Genomic DNA, 19,819 nt, shown 5'->3' with positions numbered 1-19,819 from the left:
TTTTTTTTTTTTTTTGGCCTAATCATCTTCCTCTCTCTGATGAGTCTGACTCGGGACTGAGGCAGAGGGGGTCATGTCCGGTACTCTCGTACATCTGAGCACTTGATGTTCTCGCTAAATATTTGGGCAGCTTCTGACATGAGCAGATGTGTACGTGTGTGTGTGTGTGTGTACTTTTGTGAGGACATTTTTTTTGGAAAGCGAGGACATTTTGGCTGTCCTCGCTGTTTGACACGGCTTCAAAGGGGCTTGTTTTGGGGGTTTCCAAGTTGGTTTTAGGGCTCATGTTGGAATCACGTTTTAGGTTGGGGGGTTGAGGAAAGGACATCCGCCGTTATTGTATCGAAATAATAACCAATCCAGAGACAGAAAACAATTCCAGCTTTATCATATGATCCACACCTCATTCGAAACAAGTCAATTCAGGTTAAATCTTTGTGTGATTCTAGTTGTTTTTTTTGTACTTATCTTCTTTTTTCTCGGTTTTTCCAGTTGCAAGCTTATCTGGACACCTTGTTCATTTATTAGCTAAGAAGAGGGGAGATATAAAACCAGAGTGTCTGTGAAGTGTCTGAGAGCACCCTTTAATAAAAAACAGAGAAGGTTAAAAAGACTAGCAAGGACTAATTACTAATTACATACTGCTTAGTGGCCAAGAGTGGGAGACAGCAGCTTGTAGGACTGGGTACAGCTCTCAGGTTTTATGTAACTGTGTTAATTTTACAGCAGCAGTTAGCAACACCCCCTTTCAGAATGACTTCAAAAAAAGCATCATGTAATGACTACTAATAAAATACACAGATCACACTGAGAAGACATGAACAGGTTTGGAAATACGACAAAAATCTTTACAAAAACCCGCTACAGCATTAAAACCACTGACAGGCGAAGGGAATAACAATGGTTATCTTATTGCAGTGGCACCTGTCGGGGAGTGAGGTATGTTAGGCAGCAAGTGAGCAGTCAGTTCCTGAAGTTTATGTCCTCGAAGCAGGAAAAATGGGCAAGCAGGGAGGATCTGAGTGACAAAGACCAAAGTGTGATGGCTAGACGACTGTGTTGGAGTATCTCTGAAACAGCAGGTTGTGTCGGAGGGGGTTCCAGCATGCAGTAGTTAGTACCTGCCAAAAGTGGTCCAAAGAAGACGACCGATAAATCGACAACAGGATCATGGAAATTTCTGATGGGCACGGGAAGCAGTGACTGTCCCCTGTGGTCTGATCCCACAGAAAAGCTACGATAGCACGAATAGCTGAAAGCCTTAATGCTGGAGATGATGGAAAGGTGTCGGAACACGCTGTGCATCACAGCTTGCTGTGTGTAGAACTGAGTAACCACAGAGTTCAGAGGCAGCGTGATGTTCAGAGCAGTGTTTTGTTGGGAAACCTTGGAGCCGAGCATTCATATAGATGTTGTTAGCCAGTATTTCCTGCCGGCGGTGGCCTTTTTCAGCTAGATTGTAAAAAAAATGTTCAGGAACCGTTTGAGCAACAAGACAAAGTTGGCCTCTAAATTCCCCACATCTCAACTAAGCCTCTGTTGCATGTGCTGGAGGCTTCGATCCATGAAGGCCTCAAGTCACAACTTCTTAAAGGATCTGAAGCTCATGTCTTGGTGCTCGATGCCACAGGAGACCTTCAGAGATAATGTGGAGTTTATGGCTCAGTAGCTGAGGGACCTCTGCAGTATTAGGCAGGTGGTTTTATTGTTGTGGCTGATGGGTGTATATCTGCTCAGCTGCCAGCCTATTTAATGACTCACAAAATGATATCATGAAATTAATAGTGATTGAAAAAAAAGCAACAGAAATAGCAGAGCCACAAGTCATGAAATGAGATTCTTGTAGCCAGGATTGGAGCAAGTCAATCAGCCAAAAGAGCAAGCAGCCAGCCAGGAGGCTAACTATCTAGTCAACTAATCAATTATGGAGATATCCACAAATTCAGTTACTCTTTCAATTAAAAAAAAAAAAAAAGACAGGATGTTAGCCAGCCATTAGTGTCTTGCCAGTGTTGGCCTTGAAGTCCGGGAAATACAGCAAAATGTGAAACACAGCCACGCAATTTTTTCTGCACAATAGAACGTTGAATACTTTGAAGTTATCGGGCTCCGACGTGCAACATCGTAGGTGAGCCTCTCCAACCACGGATACAGATTTGTTCCCCCCATTTCGAGTGTAGTAGGAAGAAATAGAGAAATGCTGTTTGCCTGCAGCTACAGGAGAGCGCAGTAAAGAATAAGAGGACAAGTAGGAGAAACATGGTGGTAAGAATGGAGAGCTATATTGAGGGACACAATAGGGTGCTTTTGAAGCTGCCAAGCCGCATTCACAAAAGCCGCTTCGTGGTAGCTATGCCTCCTCTAGAATCCATAAACACACACAAGCAAACAGAGACAGATACACTCTCTTACCTTTGAAAGAAGTTTTTCAGGATTCCAACCCCAAGAAAGCTTGAAAGGGTTCATGAAAGAAGAGAAACTCTTAAAGGTACAGAGACGAGTAACCTTATAGACTGTTTTAGTCGTCCTGGTTAGCTGTGCCGGAGGAACCCCTACGAAGGGCAGTGCATTTATTCTAACAGGGCATCCACTTAGCTGCTAACACCACCAACAGCCAACAAAGGCGGATAACTCTTCAGCGGTCAGCTCTCCTCACTAGCCAGGTGGATTTGTGTCTATATTTGTCAACACTTTTTCCTCTACTGTCATTCATCCTGGTGATGCTGCTGCTGACGGTACAGGAAAATTGAGAGATTTTTGAAAAGACACAAAAGGTACAGGCAGCCGGCAAACATCCACATGACACTTGACTCAATCACTCACCGACTTGAAGGCTTTGCTGACTGCGGGATTCTTCCTAAATGGTAGCATCCTTCCGAGTGTTTCCTCCCCCCACCACCCTCACCCTCACCCCACCGCCGTATGAAAGATCGTTTTGATAGGGGCACAGAATGAAGGATGCCTCTGAGGGTACAATATACTTAAGTATGAAAGATAGATTGATGGCACACTGCACTGTTTGAATGTAACCACTTTATACGATGCTTTTAAAAGATTGGAGTTATTTGACTTCGGGGACAGGCCTATTTTCTGTCCTTTATTGAACGAAATATATAATAAAAACACAGATATCGCTGTTGTTATCGTGGACTTAAAAGCAAGCTGCACACTGATGAACCACGTCCTCCTTGAGTTGTCATAGTATTCTGCATTTTCAAACAAAAAGAAAAAAAGTAATGCCGTTTTATGTGTGTATGCAGCATTTTATTTAATATTTAGTGCAAGTTCCAATATAGCAGTTTGTCCAGCTTTCCTAATGTGAATTTAATCATAGGTTATATAAACAGCCATGTGTGCTTTTGTTCACTAACATTTGCATGGTGACAGCAACAAGCACGACAGGAACATCAATTATTATAGTTTATAGAAGTTTAGACTGTATAAAAGATGGACATAGCAACCGGCCCTGAAAAATGAAGCCAACCCGGAAGTGTCAAAAACCTGCAATATCACTACGTCCACTAGCTGCTGGCTCCAAAAAGCCCTGGCTCCCATAGACTGGAATTGGAAAAGAAGTGATCACAGATCATGAAATACTGCATTCCTACAGCTCAGGATTTTTTTCTTATTAGTTTTCATGGTCAAATCCAGAGATCAGGTGGCCAATCTGAAAATAAATCAATACTGAATTTTTTAAAAATCTTCAACATTTTGTGGGGCAAGAGGCGTGGATGGCTTGATTGACAGTCGGCAGCGACGATACAGAGAAAGCGAGCAGAAGGCGGTAAATGTGGGCGGGCAGAGAGGGCCCGCCTCTCAGCCCGTCTGACCAATCGCTGCTCCTGTGGCTCCGCCCCCCTCCAACGATTTTTGCGTCACTGGCTCCAAAAATCCAAGATGTCAACCAGGAAGTAGCAAAACCCTGGCTTCATTTTCTCAGTGCAGAAACCAACGGGTGACGTCACGGCAGCTACGTCCATCTTTTATAGAGTCTATGGTCCGCAGTAAACTGGGAAGGAACCAGCGCTCGACTTGTCTCTAAATAAACCTTGTTGGAGGCTTTTTCCACCCACTTCAACCAAATAGATTTATTGAGCTTCAAGTTTATATAATGTCCAACAAAGATGTTCCCACTCTTTCTTTTTTCTCTCTGCGTCTTTCTCTCACACCTATTTTTAAACAAAAACAAAATTACCTCTTCAGAAAGCCTGTCGTAGGTGATTTGATTTTAAAATGCCTCGGGACAGGGAGAACTATGAAGCGTCGAAAATAACCTTACACATGTCTGCCCGCCTTCAAAATTTTTTGGGACATTCAGACGTCTGAACTCGGCAGAGTCATTTTTCCAGCTGCATTAAATATTTTATAAAAGTCACTTGTGCAGCCAGAAATCAACATGAAAATTGTTCTGAGACTTGACAATAGGGTTTTTTTTCTGGCGACTTAATCGGTCCTCCATGGATATTGCCAGTATGAAACCCCAAATCCCAAAATACCTTCTGCGGGTGGAATGATTCACAAAGGTCATGTTTGAGAAGCTATTGAAGTCCAAGATACTGCAGTCACGGTTTGGCATATATTTGGACATTTCTGGCAGCTCGCATTATGAGTAAAAAGCATCTGTGCCGGCTGGTTGCATTCATCCATGGAAGAGATTCAACTCGTCTTCCCTCTGGCAGACCCACAGTTTCTCACCAACAGTTAACTGTGTGAACTTTTGAAAGAAATATCATTTACATATTTATTATATTTTAATTCATAGCACTTTATTATAGATTTTATTTCACCCCCCCTCCCCCAAAAAAAGAAGCGGTTCCAGGGACGCGGCGGCTCATAGCCTCGGCCAATCTACCCGATATAATAAATAGATGAAATTACACGAATTGTTTCATAAACACTGCGCATGTGGGACTCTCTGGAGGAAAAACTCCGAACTCGAGATGCCGTATCATGCACAGGGATTACTGGAACTGAATATAGAGTACAGCACTGTGCAATATAGTGCCTTCTGGCTTGTGGTAAAACTTGATGTCAACAGCAAATGTATTGCATGAGAAAGATACAGAAAACCCAGAGAGAGAGAGAGGGAGAGAGAGAGGGGGAGACAGATAACAAATTTAAATTAAATCAAATGCTATAAGCAATGCAGAAAAGGCCTGAAAGGAAGATGGAAAAAAAAGGCACGAATACAGTGGAGAAAGAAAAGGGGGATGAGATAAAGGGAACATGGGATTATGTGGGTGTCACATATATTATTGAGTCTGGGCTGGAGGAAGTGGGAGCGAGGAGAGCGTTGGTTGGTCTGAGTCGACATAACAGTGATCCCCTGCTACAAGGATGAATGAGGGTAATTTCTAACTGGCTTCAATAAAAGCAGCGAGGAAGAGCTCGCAGGCTGTAAGTCAGCCATTGCTGCGTGTGGTAGTGTGTATGTGTACATTTCATATGCATGCCCAAATGTGTGTGTAAAGGCATAATTGTCAAGAAGCGGTATATATATATGTGTGTGTGTGTGTGAATAGAAAGGCTGGAGGTAGCCGGATGTAGCCTGAGAAGAAGAGAAAAGCCAAAGATAAATGTGTTGTGTTTTCTTTCGAGGGCCAGGTTTGGAGTGACAACCTTTTTTGAGACACACATAAAGCACAGCCAGTTCGCTTTTTACTGTTGCACAACAAGATTTCAGAGGACAAGGCCAGAAAAAGCTGACGGGGATAAAAGATTTTATATTTGGAGACAGACAAGCCACTTTTCACTGCATTGTGTTCCAGGCAACATCCTAATGGGAGGCTCTGACAGGCATTTTGTTCTTCACGTATTTTCAACATTATCTATTGCAAATTGCGGGCTACGTTTTTCAAACTTCATATATTAATATAGAAATATTTGCATATGTCAAAGTTGTGCTCTTTTGATGTCTTTCTAGAGAAGCCTTCCTTCAGTTCATAGCAGTTTCTCGCACTGTGTAGATCAAATCCATGCCAGTGCATCAGATCAGATCCGGTTAATCCAAACATAATCTTCCAGGATGTGCTTTGCTGTTTCAACAGCTCGTTCTCCTGCAGCGAAGAGGTGCTTGCATGTGATACCTTTTCTCTGTTAATGCGCATTTTTGTTTAACTGTCTTCTCCTTTCTTTCTCTCTAGGTGGAGAGGTTCCCTACACCACCCTAGCGACGAGGATGATGATGGGCGTTTGGTGGATGTTCGCTCTTATCGTCATCTCCTCGTACACCGCCAATCTCGCAGCTTTCCTCACCATCACGCGCATAGAGAACTCAATACAGTAAGTATCCAATAGCCTCTGTCCTCTGTTTATAGAAGTAAGAACCATGCTGGCTTCAAAATTTGGCTTTATGGCTTTAATTTCTGAAAAACTCTTTAGTGATAAAAAAGTAAAAACTGAAATCCTTCAACCAGTACGTATCACCAGTGTTTATCGTATTTAGGTACGCTTTAAAGCCGCACATCACATCTGTACAGATGCACAAGCTCCATAAGGCGAAGACAGATAAGCTCAGGACCAAAAAAATAAAAAGTGTGTTTGCATGCATTTATGTGCACACAAACACACACACAAATACAAACACACGTCTATTCACTGCAGAGTTTGTGTGCAGCTCTGTGTACATGACAAATTGTTTCTAACACACAGAGACACACTGCAGTGTCCCTCAGTGTGCTTGATTGTTTCCCAGAGTGGAAATCCATTCTACCAGGCAGGTGTAATGCATGAGAAGCAACACACACACATGCACGCACGCACGTGCACACAAACACACAACTACCTCCCTATCCTTTCCTTTCCTTGTCTCAATCCTTTCTCACCTCCTCTTTCTTCACCCTGTCGTAAAATAGTAATTTCCTGCCCGATTCTAGCTTGTGTGTTTGTGTGCGTGTGTGTCCGAATGTGTGTGTGTGTTGGTGCGTGTGTGTGTTTGTGTTCCACTGATGAACGCAGGAAAGATAACGAGAAAGAGGAAGAGAGAGAGAGAGAGTCGGGCAAACATGGGAGAAAGTGTAAAAAGGGTATTTTTACTTGTTTCTTTTCAGGTATCAAGGCAACAACCCTCTACTGTCATTGCCATGCTACACACACACACACACACACACACACACACACAGACACACACACGACCCGACGTTATTTCCCTGAGCTCTGTGCCCTCTGTTTATCTATCCTTGTGATAATATGTTTGCCTGCTTCTCTCCTGGTGGCACTAGGAAACGCTCATCTCTCATTGGACTAATCAGCATGCCGAAGCATCCGCTATGCCCGGCAGTGCCACAGTTAATTGTGCTTGGCTTCGGAATAAACAACATTTATTTCTCTAAATCTCATCACTATCTGTCTCTTAATTTGTTTCTGTCAGTTCGTTTCGCTGTCATTCTGCTTTTCCCTGTTGTTCTTGTTCTTGAAGCAGACCTTTTCGCTTCGGTCTCTGCTCTCTGTTGCCTCCATCACTCGTTTTTTTTTTCCTCCCTCCTCCTTCCTTCCTTCCTTCCTTCCAAGTCTTTCCGCTTAGTCATTCGGAAAATCTGTACAACTGTAGTTTGCTCACTTTCTTTTGTCTATCCTCACTTGTTACATTTCCTTTTTTCTAACTTAAATTCGCTGTCATTAGCGAGCGCCTTCTCAGTTTGCCGCCTCATTCGGCATCCATTGAGCTAATTAAGGATTTCCATAAATTTTAATGCATTATCTTTAATGTGTTGACTCTTCTGGGGTCATTAAAGCCATAATTGCGACCTAAACAGCAGCTCCCGCGTGGCCTTGGGCCTCCCAAGAAGGGTCATGGAAAGAGTGGTGAGAGGGAACATTCGTAAAACAAACGGAGAAATCACGAAGCATGAATTAACCTCAGTGGGACCATGAAGAGAGTAGCTGAGTGGGGGAAGGAAAAAAAAGGGAGATTGTGATGTTAGTGATTAGCATGCACTTTTATCTATTAATACTTGATTAACATATTATGCAGATGGAACGAGACTGGATGCATTTGTCTGAGCGAATTAGCCGGTATGGAAGAGAGCAAGGAAGCGAACGCTCAGGCAGGAAAGGAAGAGAAGAGCCGGGGAAGGATAGAGGCATTGCTCTTCTTAGTGTCTCCCGTCAGGACAGACAGGGTTTTTAAGTATTAATGCCCTTGTTTCATCCTGAAAATGAAATAACAAGTGAGCGTTCAGAACCCTCTCTGGACTATTTCACGCTTGGATGTTTTCCCTCAATTTCAGTGTGAATCCTTTAGGAAAACAGTGAGGGATGGCAGTGGAGAGTAGCAAAAGGGAGAGTGCAGGAGAGCAATGTACAAAGAGCGAGACAAAAAAAAAAAAAAAAAGGAATAAACATTATAAAGTGGAAATGAAGAGAAGCAAGTACGTGGAAGAGAAGATGAAGAAGAAGAAGAGAAAGGGGGTGCAAAGAGGCAGAGGTTGGGAGATAAAGCGGGGAGCAAAGAGAGAGAGAAAGAAGGGGAAGGTCTCGGGTAGCGCTGGTGGTGAGTCAGAATGAGAAATGTATTTTGGAGGGATAAAAAGTGAAGGAACAGACAACATCTGTTGAGAGAGGGAATAGATGGAGCGGAAGAATTGGTTCGGGTGGGGAGAATGAGAAGAATGAAAGATGGATGGAGTGTTTGAGGATAAAAAGCTTCCTTCGCGGCCCAACGTGGAACAGCAGATGTCCTATTTATGGTTGATAAAGATTGCCAATAAAGCCAATCAGGTATTTTTTATGCTTGTTTGTGTTGCTGTGTCTCGGCTTCATATTGTGCGGTGGACATGCGAGTGGTCACATATGTCACATGGCATCAGCTCATTTAAATAGTTAAGAGAGATTTTTTTTTTTTAAAGCTCATGAAGTCAGAACTGACCATCAGGGGTGTTCCCACTGTTGAGCAGTGGATCAATTCCCAGCCAAGCCAGCCTTTTCCTCTCATGCCTCATGTCTGTTTCCACTGTTTAACCAACAAAAGCACGAATGCCTAAAAAATAAAGTTTACTTTGCAACACCACATAGTGATATTGCTTCATTATGAGCAAAAACATAAGAAATAATAATGAAACACAATCTGATTTGGGCCCCTTGTGGCTTGGATTGTATCTCATTTGGACAAGGGTGTCTCTCTAATAAATATAAAATCTCTCTTACTGCACCAATACGCGAATCATGTTGCTGTATATAATAGAGACAAATAAAATACTCTGACTGGACAGGTCATGGGGTCTTTCCATATTTGCAAGTAGCCAGATAAAGAATAATTTGAGTTTAGAAGATTAGCTGCTGCATAACGTCGGTTGAGGGCTGCAGGGTGGCGCAGTTGGTAGCACTGTTGCCTCGCAGCAAGAAGGTCGCCGGTTCGCGTCCCGGTGGGGACACCCGGGATCTTTCTACGTGGAGTTTGCATGTTCTCCCCGTCTCCCTCCGGGTTCTCTGGCTTCCTCCCACACAGTCCAAAAACATGTTGAGGTTAATTGGTGATTCTAAATTGTCTGTAGGCGTGAATGTGAGTGTGCTTGGTTGTCTGTCTCTAAGTGTGGCCCTGCGGTGGACTGGTGACCTGTCCAGGGTGTCCCCTGCCTTCACCCTAAGTCAGCTGGGATAGGCTCCAGCCCCCCATGACCCTAGTGAGGGTTAAGCGGTGTATAGATGATGGATGGATAACGTCGGTTGACTTGTTGGCGGTTGCACGGCTGTGTGTAGTTCAGTCTGCAGTTCATGAACTGATCAAGGCTTCTTTTAAAATCTAAAAATTACAGAGCTAAGATCGTCTTTGTCCTTCAGCTTTTGAGACATGCCTTTCACAGCTTGTGAAATAGCGTCTCTTTTGAACACCAAATCCAGGTCATTCAAGCAAATATAATAATAATAGTAATAATAAAATCAACAACAATCACCATCACTGCATATCTGTTTGCATTTCTCCTCTTAAAGGTCACACGGCTTTTAGCTAGTTTGTCGTCCTAAAAGCTTCTTATTACCAACACCTTTCATCAAAGATGACCAGATGACCACATATGAAGAAGCTTTTCACACAGGGATTATTCACACATACACTCTGACTAAAATGCAATTAAGAGGGTTTCTGTTTAGCGTCTCTGTCATCCTCTCTCACTCACCTTTCCTCTCTCACCGACACACACACATTCACGCTATTTGTCACAGGATACATTCAGCTGCTGTTCACTCCATTTACTTGCTCATTGAGCTGCTTAGGGGGAATATAATTGGCTGCAAAATGAGCTACCGTACACACAGGACGGACACACACATGAACACACATAGGCACACACACACTGAAATTAAATTCGCATTAACCAAAATCACAAAAAGACAATTAAACACATAATTTATATACCCATATTTTCACGAGGCAACACACACACACACACACACATATTAATAAATCTAGAGTCAACCAATGCCAGTGTTCTTATTACAATCCAGGAATGTAATAGTGTTTGATAAAAACAACACATATAAAGTTTTGTTTTCTCATGTCATCCTCCCTTAGACCTGCATTCTCTCTAACAGCCAGCAGGGGGCGACTCCTCTGGTGGAGAAAGGAATTGTATAGAAGTCTATGAGAAGATGGCCCAACTTCTCACTTGATCTGTTACCTCTGTAAATATTTTCCTCATGAGTTTATGGTCTCAATTGCTAGTTTAGGGACTTTCTGCATACGGCGCAATGTTCATTTTTGTTAATTAGGGTTTGTTTATAGTAAAATAGACAATAAAGCGTGACATGTTTTCTACTGTATCCTCGAGCGTGTTTCCCCCAAAATTATTTTAATTATCTGGAGTTGTTTGTTTCTTTCCTTGTCAAATCTGGGGAGGATTTTCAAAGGTTGAAGCTTAAAGTTTCAATTACGGCAAACATTCAGGACCCTCGACTCCACCCCGAATACAAACTCTCTGTATCTGCTTTTACTGTTATCTCCTTGCTTTGTTTAATCAGCCAAGCTACTATAAATCCTTTTTATCAGGATTTTTTTTTTTTTTTTCACCCAGTGAACTCTAATCTAATCTTATGCAGGCAATACATGTTTCTCTCTCTCTCTCTGGCTGTCTCCTACACATGCACCATTAAAGAACAAGCTCTGAGTTACTACCCAGTGAAACCAATTCACAAAGGGGGGATCCTGGTCAAAGAGTGTGCTGACAGGCGTACATATTCATAGGGGAGTGGTGGGGAGGGGAGATTATTAAGGCCAAAGATTAATTGATGGCAATAAAAGATTCATGTTCACGGTGAAGTTCATTAAAATCTTCAAAGGATTTTTTCCTTTTTTTAAAATGGGTTGCAGAGATACTTGAGAGAGGGGGAACCGCAAGAGCTACAAAAAAAATGTGAATGTGTTATTTCACATGTGTGGCTGTGTGCATTTGACTTGTAATAATATCAACAGCACCTTCTTACAGTAGATTTGTGCCCGTTGTTAAATCTGCTTCATGGACGTTGCACAACTGAATTAATGATGTAAGAGACTGTGCACTTGTTGTTCATTAACCAGGACATGTTGAATGTTCTTGCATGCATGTTTTGTTTCCCAAATGTGTGTCTCTCAAATCCATGGGTGGCATGTAGCAACCATTTAACAAACAAACAGTAATTAGTTCCTGTAATGGTTCTCCATTACAGTTCTCAGCGGCCAAACTCTTTGAAAGGCAACCCAAGCACTGTTGCGTTATAATTAACAATAGCTTGTGCGGTTCCCCCAGAGGTGTCAATTTATGGGTGAGGGGTAGAGCGAGAGAAGAGAGAAAGACATAAAAAAAAAAAAAAATGACGAGACAGATTGTCTTGTGGTTTTTCTAATTTCCAATTCTTTATTAGTGTCTCCCTTTTTCTTCGTCTTGCAGCCGTAGATATCAACAGTGTGCAGTTAGCCGAGCCATTTTTCAAAAGCGCTGTGAACTGACTGAGCGAGTGTTGCTGTCTAAACTGCTTTCCACCCCCAATTTCTTCACACTTGTTTGTCATGGCCGATTCCCATTTTTTTTCCCCCCCTTTTGCTCCATGTCAATTACATTTCGCTGCCAACTCCCACTGTTGGCCCATGGAGCATTAAGATCCAAGTCATTCATTAATGGGGAGGAGATGGTGTGAACCACCGTACAGCTGGCCCCTCCATTTATCCTCCATGTGTAGCATCCAAAAGGCCGCCTCTCCAGTCCCTGTCAGCTATTACTGGGAGTTACCAAGACTGTAGGATTGATCCTCCACCATTGCAAACATGAGTGCCGAGCCAGCAGCGCCACCGTTAGGGATTTCATCTGGTCGCTTGATGAGCAGTTGCTTTTGATGCTTTTCCTCTGTCAGCCCAGTGTCAAACATTTCTCTGTGTGTGTGTGTGAATATTGTTACATGCTGTAGATTTGTATTATGCAAAATTTATGCTAAATGTGTACTTGAAAGTGCAGGCTGAAGTATACACTAGAGCCTCCAGGGTGAAGCGACTTAGACGGCTGAAACAAGCGTCCTTAGAGTTTCAGCGTTACACCTAAACGGAGCCATAGTTTCCATCACAATTAGTCTGGCGTCTTTGTAAATGCTCCCTCATCGTCATCAAAAAAGTGCAGATAGGGTGAAGTTTGGTTATTTTTATCCATAATGTATATATCCTCATGATTCTGAAAGTAGGGTGTTGCTACAGCAATCAAAAAACACCTACAAAGTGACAGATTGCCACAAAAGCAAGACCGCTGGATGAGCTGAACCATGTTATGATGTGAAGCTGCATAGATGCTTGCAATTAATGGATGTAACATGAATATTAACTCCTTTCACCGCTTCTCTCTCCATAGGTCCCTGCAGGACTTATCCAAGCAGACAGAGTTGCCTTACGGTACAGTGTTGGACTCTGCTGTATACGATCAGGTGCGCTCCAAGGCGATGAACCCCTTCGAGAGAGATCCCATGTACTCCCAGATGTGGCGGATGATTAACCGCACCGGAGGCGGAGAAAATAACGTGGAAGAGTCAAAGGAAGGCATTCGCAAGGTGGGTGTTTGCGTTTTGAAATAGTTTTCTGTATCAAAGTGGAAGAATTCCTGTAATAGGTTTTGAATAAACGGAACCAGGTGCAGAATCAACACAAACAGCCATTTTTGAGAACATAACACAATTTTGCTGTACTGTTAAATTAATCTGGGCAAAGTAATATTTTGCTCCCGAGGTCACATGCATGACTTATTTTTTTCAGTTAACGCGGGTTGTACGGTTCTGAATCCATCTTTGTGAGTCCTCTTGGCGGTATCGTCTGAATGGCGTTGTAATTCAAGTTACAGTTAACCAATCATATTAAACATCTTTTCGACAGTACAAAAAGAGAGCAAGGATTAAGGGATTAGAGGATTTGAATTTGAATTCTTACATATTATTGAGATTTCATGAATAAATACAACCTTGCTAAACTCAACCTAAAATAGACATTCACATAAACCTAGTAAACCTTCTCCTCCATACTGTACTTTGATGCACACATTCGAACACTTGGGTTGGTGTACAGGACTTTCTTAGATCAGCCTGTTTTGACGTACTGCTCGTGCTACGGGGTCGTTCCCGTTGATAGGGGATAAATCTTTGTAAACGATGTTAATGATACAGAGATAACGTTCGCATGGCTAAATACTTAATTCCCTCGGTGATTACCCGGCATCATAAATACCTGACTGCTGCATCTCATTTGCACGCATCCCACTTTCTGTTTTCACCGCGCCTCTCGCTTCCAGAGGGTCTCACTTCATCCCATCTCCCTCCAGAATATATTAGACTTGAACTGGAGCCAGCGATGGAAGTGTTGGGAGGAGTGATTAAAGTGGCGGGCGCTGGTTCGAAAATTACGAGATAAATACAGCACGTATAAGAATGCGTCTAATAGCGCTCGCTGAAAAGCGTCGCTGGTTGGCATTGGCGTTTATTGAGCGTGTATACATAATTAGCAGTATCTCCTGCATCGTGAATAAGTCCGTAATTTATTGCTAAACAGGGTTACGTGTTTGTAAAAGCGAAATATATTCATCAGCTCGATTACCAACTTGACGCCGACTGCGTGAGAAAACACACTTAGCCTCTGATCTGACTGAACTAGCTCGTCTGGTTTTTTGATGGTTTTTAATTATTTCAAGGTCTTAATATTGTAGGAAATGTCCCGTATATAAATGTGCTCCTCTTCCATGCAGAAACATGCTGATACATTTAGTATTTAAATAAAATTCACATTTTACTTTGCACTTAAAGTCTAACAGGAAGACAGGCAGAATTTTGACCCATACAATGATGAGCCTTAACATAGCTAATACTGCGTCCATCCCCCTCATTCTGCCCAGATAGCTCTGCCTTACTAAGGCATGGACTCCACAGACCTCTGAAGGCAGCAAATGATCTCAGTCCTAGAAGCTGCATTGTGAGGCCCTTTATGGATTGTTTTTTTCCCAGGAAGTCCAACAGATGTTGGATCAAATTGAGGAATTTCAACTCAAGTCACCACCTTAAACTCTTGTCATGTTTCCTTTTCATGACATGCTTCATTTTATTCAACAAGACCGCTGCCATTAGGGAATACCTTTGCATTGTAGGGTCATGCACGTTATCCAACAATGTCTCGGTAGGTGATATGATTACAAGTAGCATATACATGCATGCCAGGACCCAAGGTTTCCCAGCAGAACATAGCCCAGAGCATCACACCACCTCTGCCAGCTTGCCCTCTTCCCGCAGTGCATCCCTCTTCCAACTCTTCATCTTTATATCATAGCCAGCACTGAGGTTTTCAGCAGTCCACAGTAGCTCTTCTGCGGGATCAGACCACACAGGGCATCGTTCACGTCCCACATGCATCAATGATTCACCAGTTGTCCTTCTATGAACCACTTACGGTAGGTACTAACCGCTGCATCGCAGGAACACCCTGCAAAACTTGCTGTTTTGGAGGTGCTCTGACCCAGCCATCTAGCCGTCACAATTTCGCCCTCGTCAGAGTCACTCAGATCCTTTTGCTCGGCTATTTTTCTTGCTTTTCAACACATAAACTTCCAGAACTGACTTTTCACTTGCTGCCTCGTATATCCCACATCTTGACGGGCGCCATTGTAACGAGAAAGTCTATTTTATTTACTTCACTTGTCACTAGTTCTTGTATTGTAGCTGATCGGTGTGTATGAAGGCATCAAAGCATCCCTACTTCTGAAATCCAGTTCTGAAATAGTGCATTCATATAATGCATAAGTACATATCAATATATTTGATACATAGAATAGAAACTAAATAGACTAACATGGTAGAGAAGACTAATGTCGTCACAGTGTTACTGCTGGTCAAAACCATGTAAGCATGTGTCAGTACTGCAATATATGAGATTGTAGTTTGATCCAATCTCCTCTCGGTGGATATTTGGTGCACAGAAGCATTAAAACAACAAGTCTTTACTGTGGCAGCCCTGTTATATACAGGTGCGCTGTCCATGCTGTAGCCCACCTCTCGCCCAGTGTCCGCTGAGATGGGCTCCAGAGATCATCTGCAGAATAAAGCAGGTGTAGCTAATGGATGGATGGAGGGAAGGAGAACTGTGGCGTTCACCATAAAGGTCAACAAGACCAAAGTCAAACTCGGTTCCGTTTTTCACTTGGCTACAAGAGATTGTGGGAAAAATCCGTCCCACCCTGCGTGTACCAGTTATCAGTGGGATACTGCAGCTAAAATGTGACTGCAGTGTCATTGCAACAGTAATAACCAGGGAACACGTGAGCTCCCTGGGTGGTGCTGACTATTTAGACAGAGTGTGCATGCTTTAGAGACAGTCTTAGACATCATGCTGTTGTGGAATTTTAAAGTCCACTCGCTGCTCGGAGACTCGGATGTTGCAGCTTCAGGTCAAATAGAAGATGATCTGGTGATGAAATGCATCCAGAGTGCAATCATGGATGGCGACTGGAAACATCTTCCTCTTCGTTTAAGAAGATTGTGTTGCAGTGTATGTGTTATGGTTTATCATCCTCATATACACAAGTAAGAGCAGCACAATGGTGTTAAGAATATGTGATGTGCCATTTCTGATTAAGTATTTTAATATCTTTGTGTATCAGCAGAAAAGGGTGACGGCATTAGTGAGACAGAGAGTAAAAGAGCCGGAGCTGTCCTATAGCTACAGCGTATTAAACGTGTTGTTGTGACTCATTTCCAAGAGCAGTCCTTCTGGGCGGATGGTTCTTTAATTAGCAACTGAGACTGAATGCTCTGTGATAAGTAAGTCTTATGACAAAGGTTGCTTTTCAGCAGCAGCCGAGTGGGAGGAGGTAGGACTGACAAGAGGCAGAACTGGATGAAGGGTTGGAGAGAGGATCTGGTTTTCATGGATAAATTCTGTATGACATAGGTGACACCTCCAGAGTGGCAGCGAGCACTGCACAGCAGCAATGAGGCAGAACACAAGAAGGAGGCAGACATTCCCCTCTGAATATGTCTCTCTTGATTCTATGTGTTATTTTCTTCTTTCATCCTCTATACTGCACTTCTTTCTTCTTCTTTTTTTTCTCTCTCCCCTGCATCTCCTTCACTGCACCACAGAATATTTGCAAATGTCTGTTACTGTTTCTTTTCTCTGACACTACTCTATTTCTACAGCTTGATCCCCCTCCTCCTCCTCTCTCTTTTTTTCTGTCTCTCTCTTTATATTTCCTCTCTCTGCACTTCACCCTGTGTTTCTGTCCTACTCATCTACATTGTGTTAAAGGCTACAGGGTGCACTCTAGTGGTTCACTAATGCCTGTCCCTCTCCGTTAACTGCATTGACACATGCTGCATTGACAATCAGCGACGCTGTCGCCATGTTTGATCGTACGTTTGAACCTCCAGTGAATCTCAATTGCAACTGGTGTTTAATGATTCTTAAACACAGTAATATAAATGTAAATTTAATCTCAATTAACTTGTCAAAAGCTGGGTATGTCAACATTGGTTTTTCCTTTTTGGGTTTAAATATGATTTTACCTTGGAGCTTTTCATATAGAAAAAAAAAAGACTAAATGATTTCTTCTATCAGTGCTTTTTCACCAGCTCTGGTAGAAGACAATATATAAACCAAGAACGAGTTCGCTATAAAGCACAATATGGCGAGGGAAGTGATACAATCACCTAAGCTATTCCCTCAACGTCGAGAACCTCAACCTGTTACGGTTTTTCCTCACGCTGACAAATATATTGGGAAGGCAGTGAACGGTACCTGGAATAGTGTTTCCAGGCTGGAGGCTATTTGGAAGGCCATGATGTTATTAACAGACCCCATGAGTGAGTCAGACTCACACATCTTTTTGTTCTCGCTCTCTGATTTATTTGGAAGTGTTTGTCTTCTTCAATCCAGTCCCTTTGCTATATTTGATTCCTGTGAGGTTAAGAACTTGATATATATTTCCCCTCAGTGTCAGGCTCTCTCTCTCTTTCTCATCTTTCTGTCCTCTTCCTGATGCTGCTCTCTCTCTCTCTCTCTCTTTCTCATTCTCACTCGCTTTCTCTCAGGCTTTTTTTTTTTTTCTCTTTCACAATAAACCTCTTACTCCTCGCTGTCACCGTTGTCTCCTGTGCACTATGGATTTTCTCCCTTTTCAGTTTCGATCCCCTGCAGCAGAATAATATTATATGTCAGAACAGGTCAGTGTCTGAGCCGTCTCTGATATCACTCACACAAACACGTACAGACACATAGACACGCACACGTACATGTAGAAACGCTCAAACACATACTAGCGTGTCACTCATTTACTCACATGTGTACCGTCTCATGCATTGATACACAAATGCACACAAAGCCGGGCAAGTTCTGCAGCGCTGGGGCCTGTCACGGGGTAATATATGTGTCTCTCCCATTTCAGTCAATGATCAAGGCGTTCAATAAAGTAAGAGGTGTTGCACCTCAGACTTGATATCTCATTAACTTTGTGTCACATATGATATCAAAGCCTCGTGTGCTGTATGTCACCGTTTGACACAACAGCTTCTTCATTTAAGTCAGTGCCTTACTTGTGGTCTTCTCTATTTATTCTTGCACGGTCTCAAAACCAAAGTCTTTTTGTGTTTTTGGTGCGAAGCTTTTTAGCTGACGAGCTCCTGACAGGTAACCGTTTTGCGGTTGTGCTGAGTTGTAAACCGTAATTAAATATCAATTATTTACCTTCTTAATTATGCGCAGCCTTAGTGACACACGGAATTATGAGGAAAAAGGAAAATCAGAGACATTGATAGTAAAACACGGCACCTCTCTTGGTTTAACATCTGCATCACTGAGCACTATGTTATACCGCTTTGACTTTTTTCTTTATTATTCTGGAGGCATCACTTTAATGGATGCATATCGCTTATGTTTTACTTGTGTGTCTATAGCTTAAAGTGTCATATAGCGTAATGATTTTTTTGTAGTCTCGACTGATTTCAGCGGATGCCACAGGAGACGAGAGTATGTAAAGGAATGAGGAATGGAAATGCTTCTCATCGAGTGGCTTTTATGTGCCACCGCTGTAGCGTCACACATGCATGTGTCGCGTACGCTTACACATCTTCATTGAAACCACTAAAACCTTCGCATTTGCATGCTTCTTCATACGCATACCGCCACTGACATGCACACATACACACACCTGACTCGGTTGACGCAAGTGTCCCTGTGTGAATATATGACAGCTACTCTCTGTCAGGCTTTAAGAGTCTCTGATGACTGCTGAGTGATTTTAGAGTTGAGTGGATTGCCAGTTTGAGTGATTTTCTGTCTGTATGGCTTTCTGCTCCACTATGGAAAGGTGCCACTTTAGAAAATGCATCTTTTCTCACATGTCCTTGTGCCGCTATATATGATCATTATTCCCAAGTCCCATATTGATGGTAGCTTCTTAAAAAGAAAAAAAAACCCATATTGAAACCTTTACTTCAACACTATCAAAGCATCCTAGAACTAGAGAGAGCATGGCAAAGGTCCTGTTCTTCAACAACTCCATGTAACACTTTGACGGGTTAGTGCTGAAGATGTCCTTCCAACATTACCCTGACCTGGACCATTTTAAAAAGGACAATGAAGCCTTTAGAAAAACGTAGCGAATCCTGAGCTTTATCCAAACATGTATATAACGGCCAAGGCTTTAAACAGGAGGAGAAAACGAGGCCAGAACACTGTGTTGGAATCTGTGAATGTGAAATTAAATGCTTCATACATATGTATGTATTTGGATTATACTGTATAGAGGACATTTACCTCAGCGAAAGGATTTTTTTGCATTTATGCAGTTACTGTGAAACCCCCCTTTTTCCATGAAAGAGACCAATTTCTTGGATTTGAATTTCAAATTTTTTTCTATTACCGTGCTGAAATGGATCTGACCCATTCAGCTGATAAGGTCCCATCAATCAACAAAAACCACGCCGTGTTAATTCATCTTTTATAATCACTTACAGTATACAAAAGAAGTACGCACGCCCCTTTGAGTTATCGCGTAAAAGTCAAACGCTCCAAAATTGTGTCACGTCTCGATAATTGCATTACCGCCGAGTTGACAAGTAGAGTACATCCATGTACGAGCAATCAGAAATAGGCACAGACATGCCAGTTAGAAAACCTGTTATCCCCGAAATGATATGGAATTGAAACATCTCATTGTGGGAATTTACAAAGATGGGAAGGTGGGGAGGAAGATTGCTGATCGAACAAGAAACACAGAAAACACAGCAGTTGCAGCAGTAATGAGGTGGTTTAGAACGATCCACGGAACCTCTCATCAACGTGACTGTCCTCCAGCTATAAGAGTAATCAGTAGAAATCAGTTTCTCAGCCTCTTTAGAT

The 19,819-nt window shown here is 42.5% G+C and overlaps 1 protein-coding gene across 1 annotated transcript in view; it reads left to right on the top strand.

The window, feature by feature from the left end:
• Positions 1-19,819, top strand: part of grid2 (glutamate receptor, ionotropic, delta 2) — a 584,280-nt gene that overhangs the window by 497,911 nt on the left and 66,550 nt on the right. Inside the window, exons 12-13 of the mRNA XM_008279344.1 lie at positions 6,144-6,282; positions 12,804-12,999. Of these exons, the coding sequence (XP_008277566.1) occupies positions 6,144-6,282; positions 12,804-12,999 (335 nt within the window). The remainder of the gene's footprint in view (positions 1-6,143; positions 6,283-12,803; positions 13,000-19,819) is intronic.

Source organism: Stegastes partitus, unplaced genomic scaffold, assembly GCF_000690725.1.
Source record: "Stegastes partitus isolate 25-593 unplaced genomic scaffold, Stegastes_partitus-1.0.2 Scaffold155, whole genome shotgun sequence".
Taxonomy (NCBI): domain Eukaryota; kingdom Metazoa; phylum Chordata; class Actinopteri; family Pomacentridae; genus Stegastes; species Stegastes partitus.
Note: the sequence above shows the minus strand (reverse complement) of the source record. Positions and strands in the feature narration are given on the sequence as shown.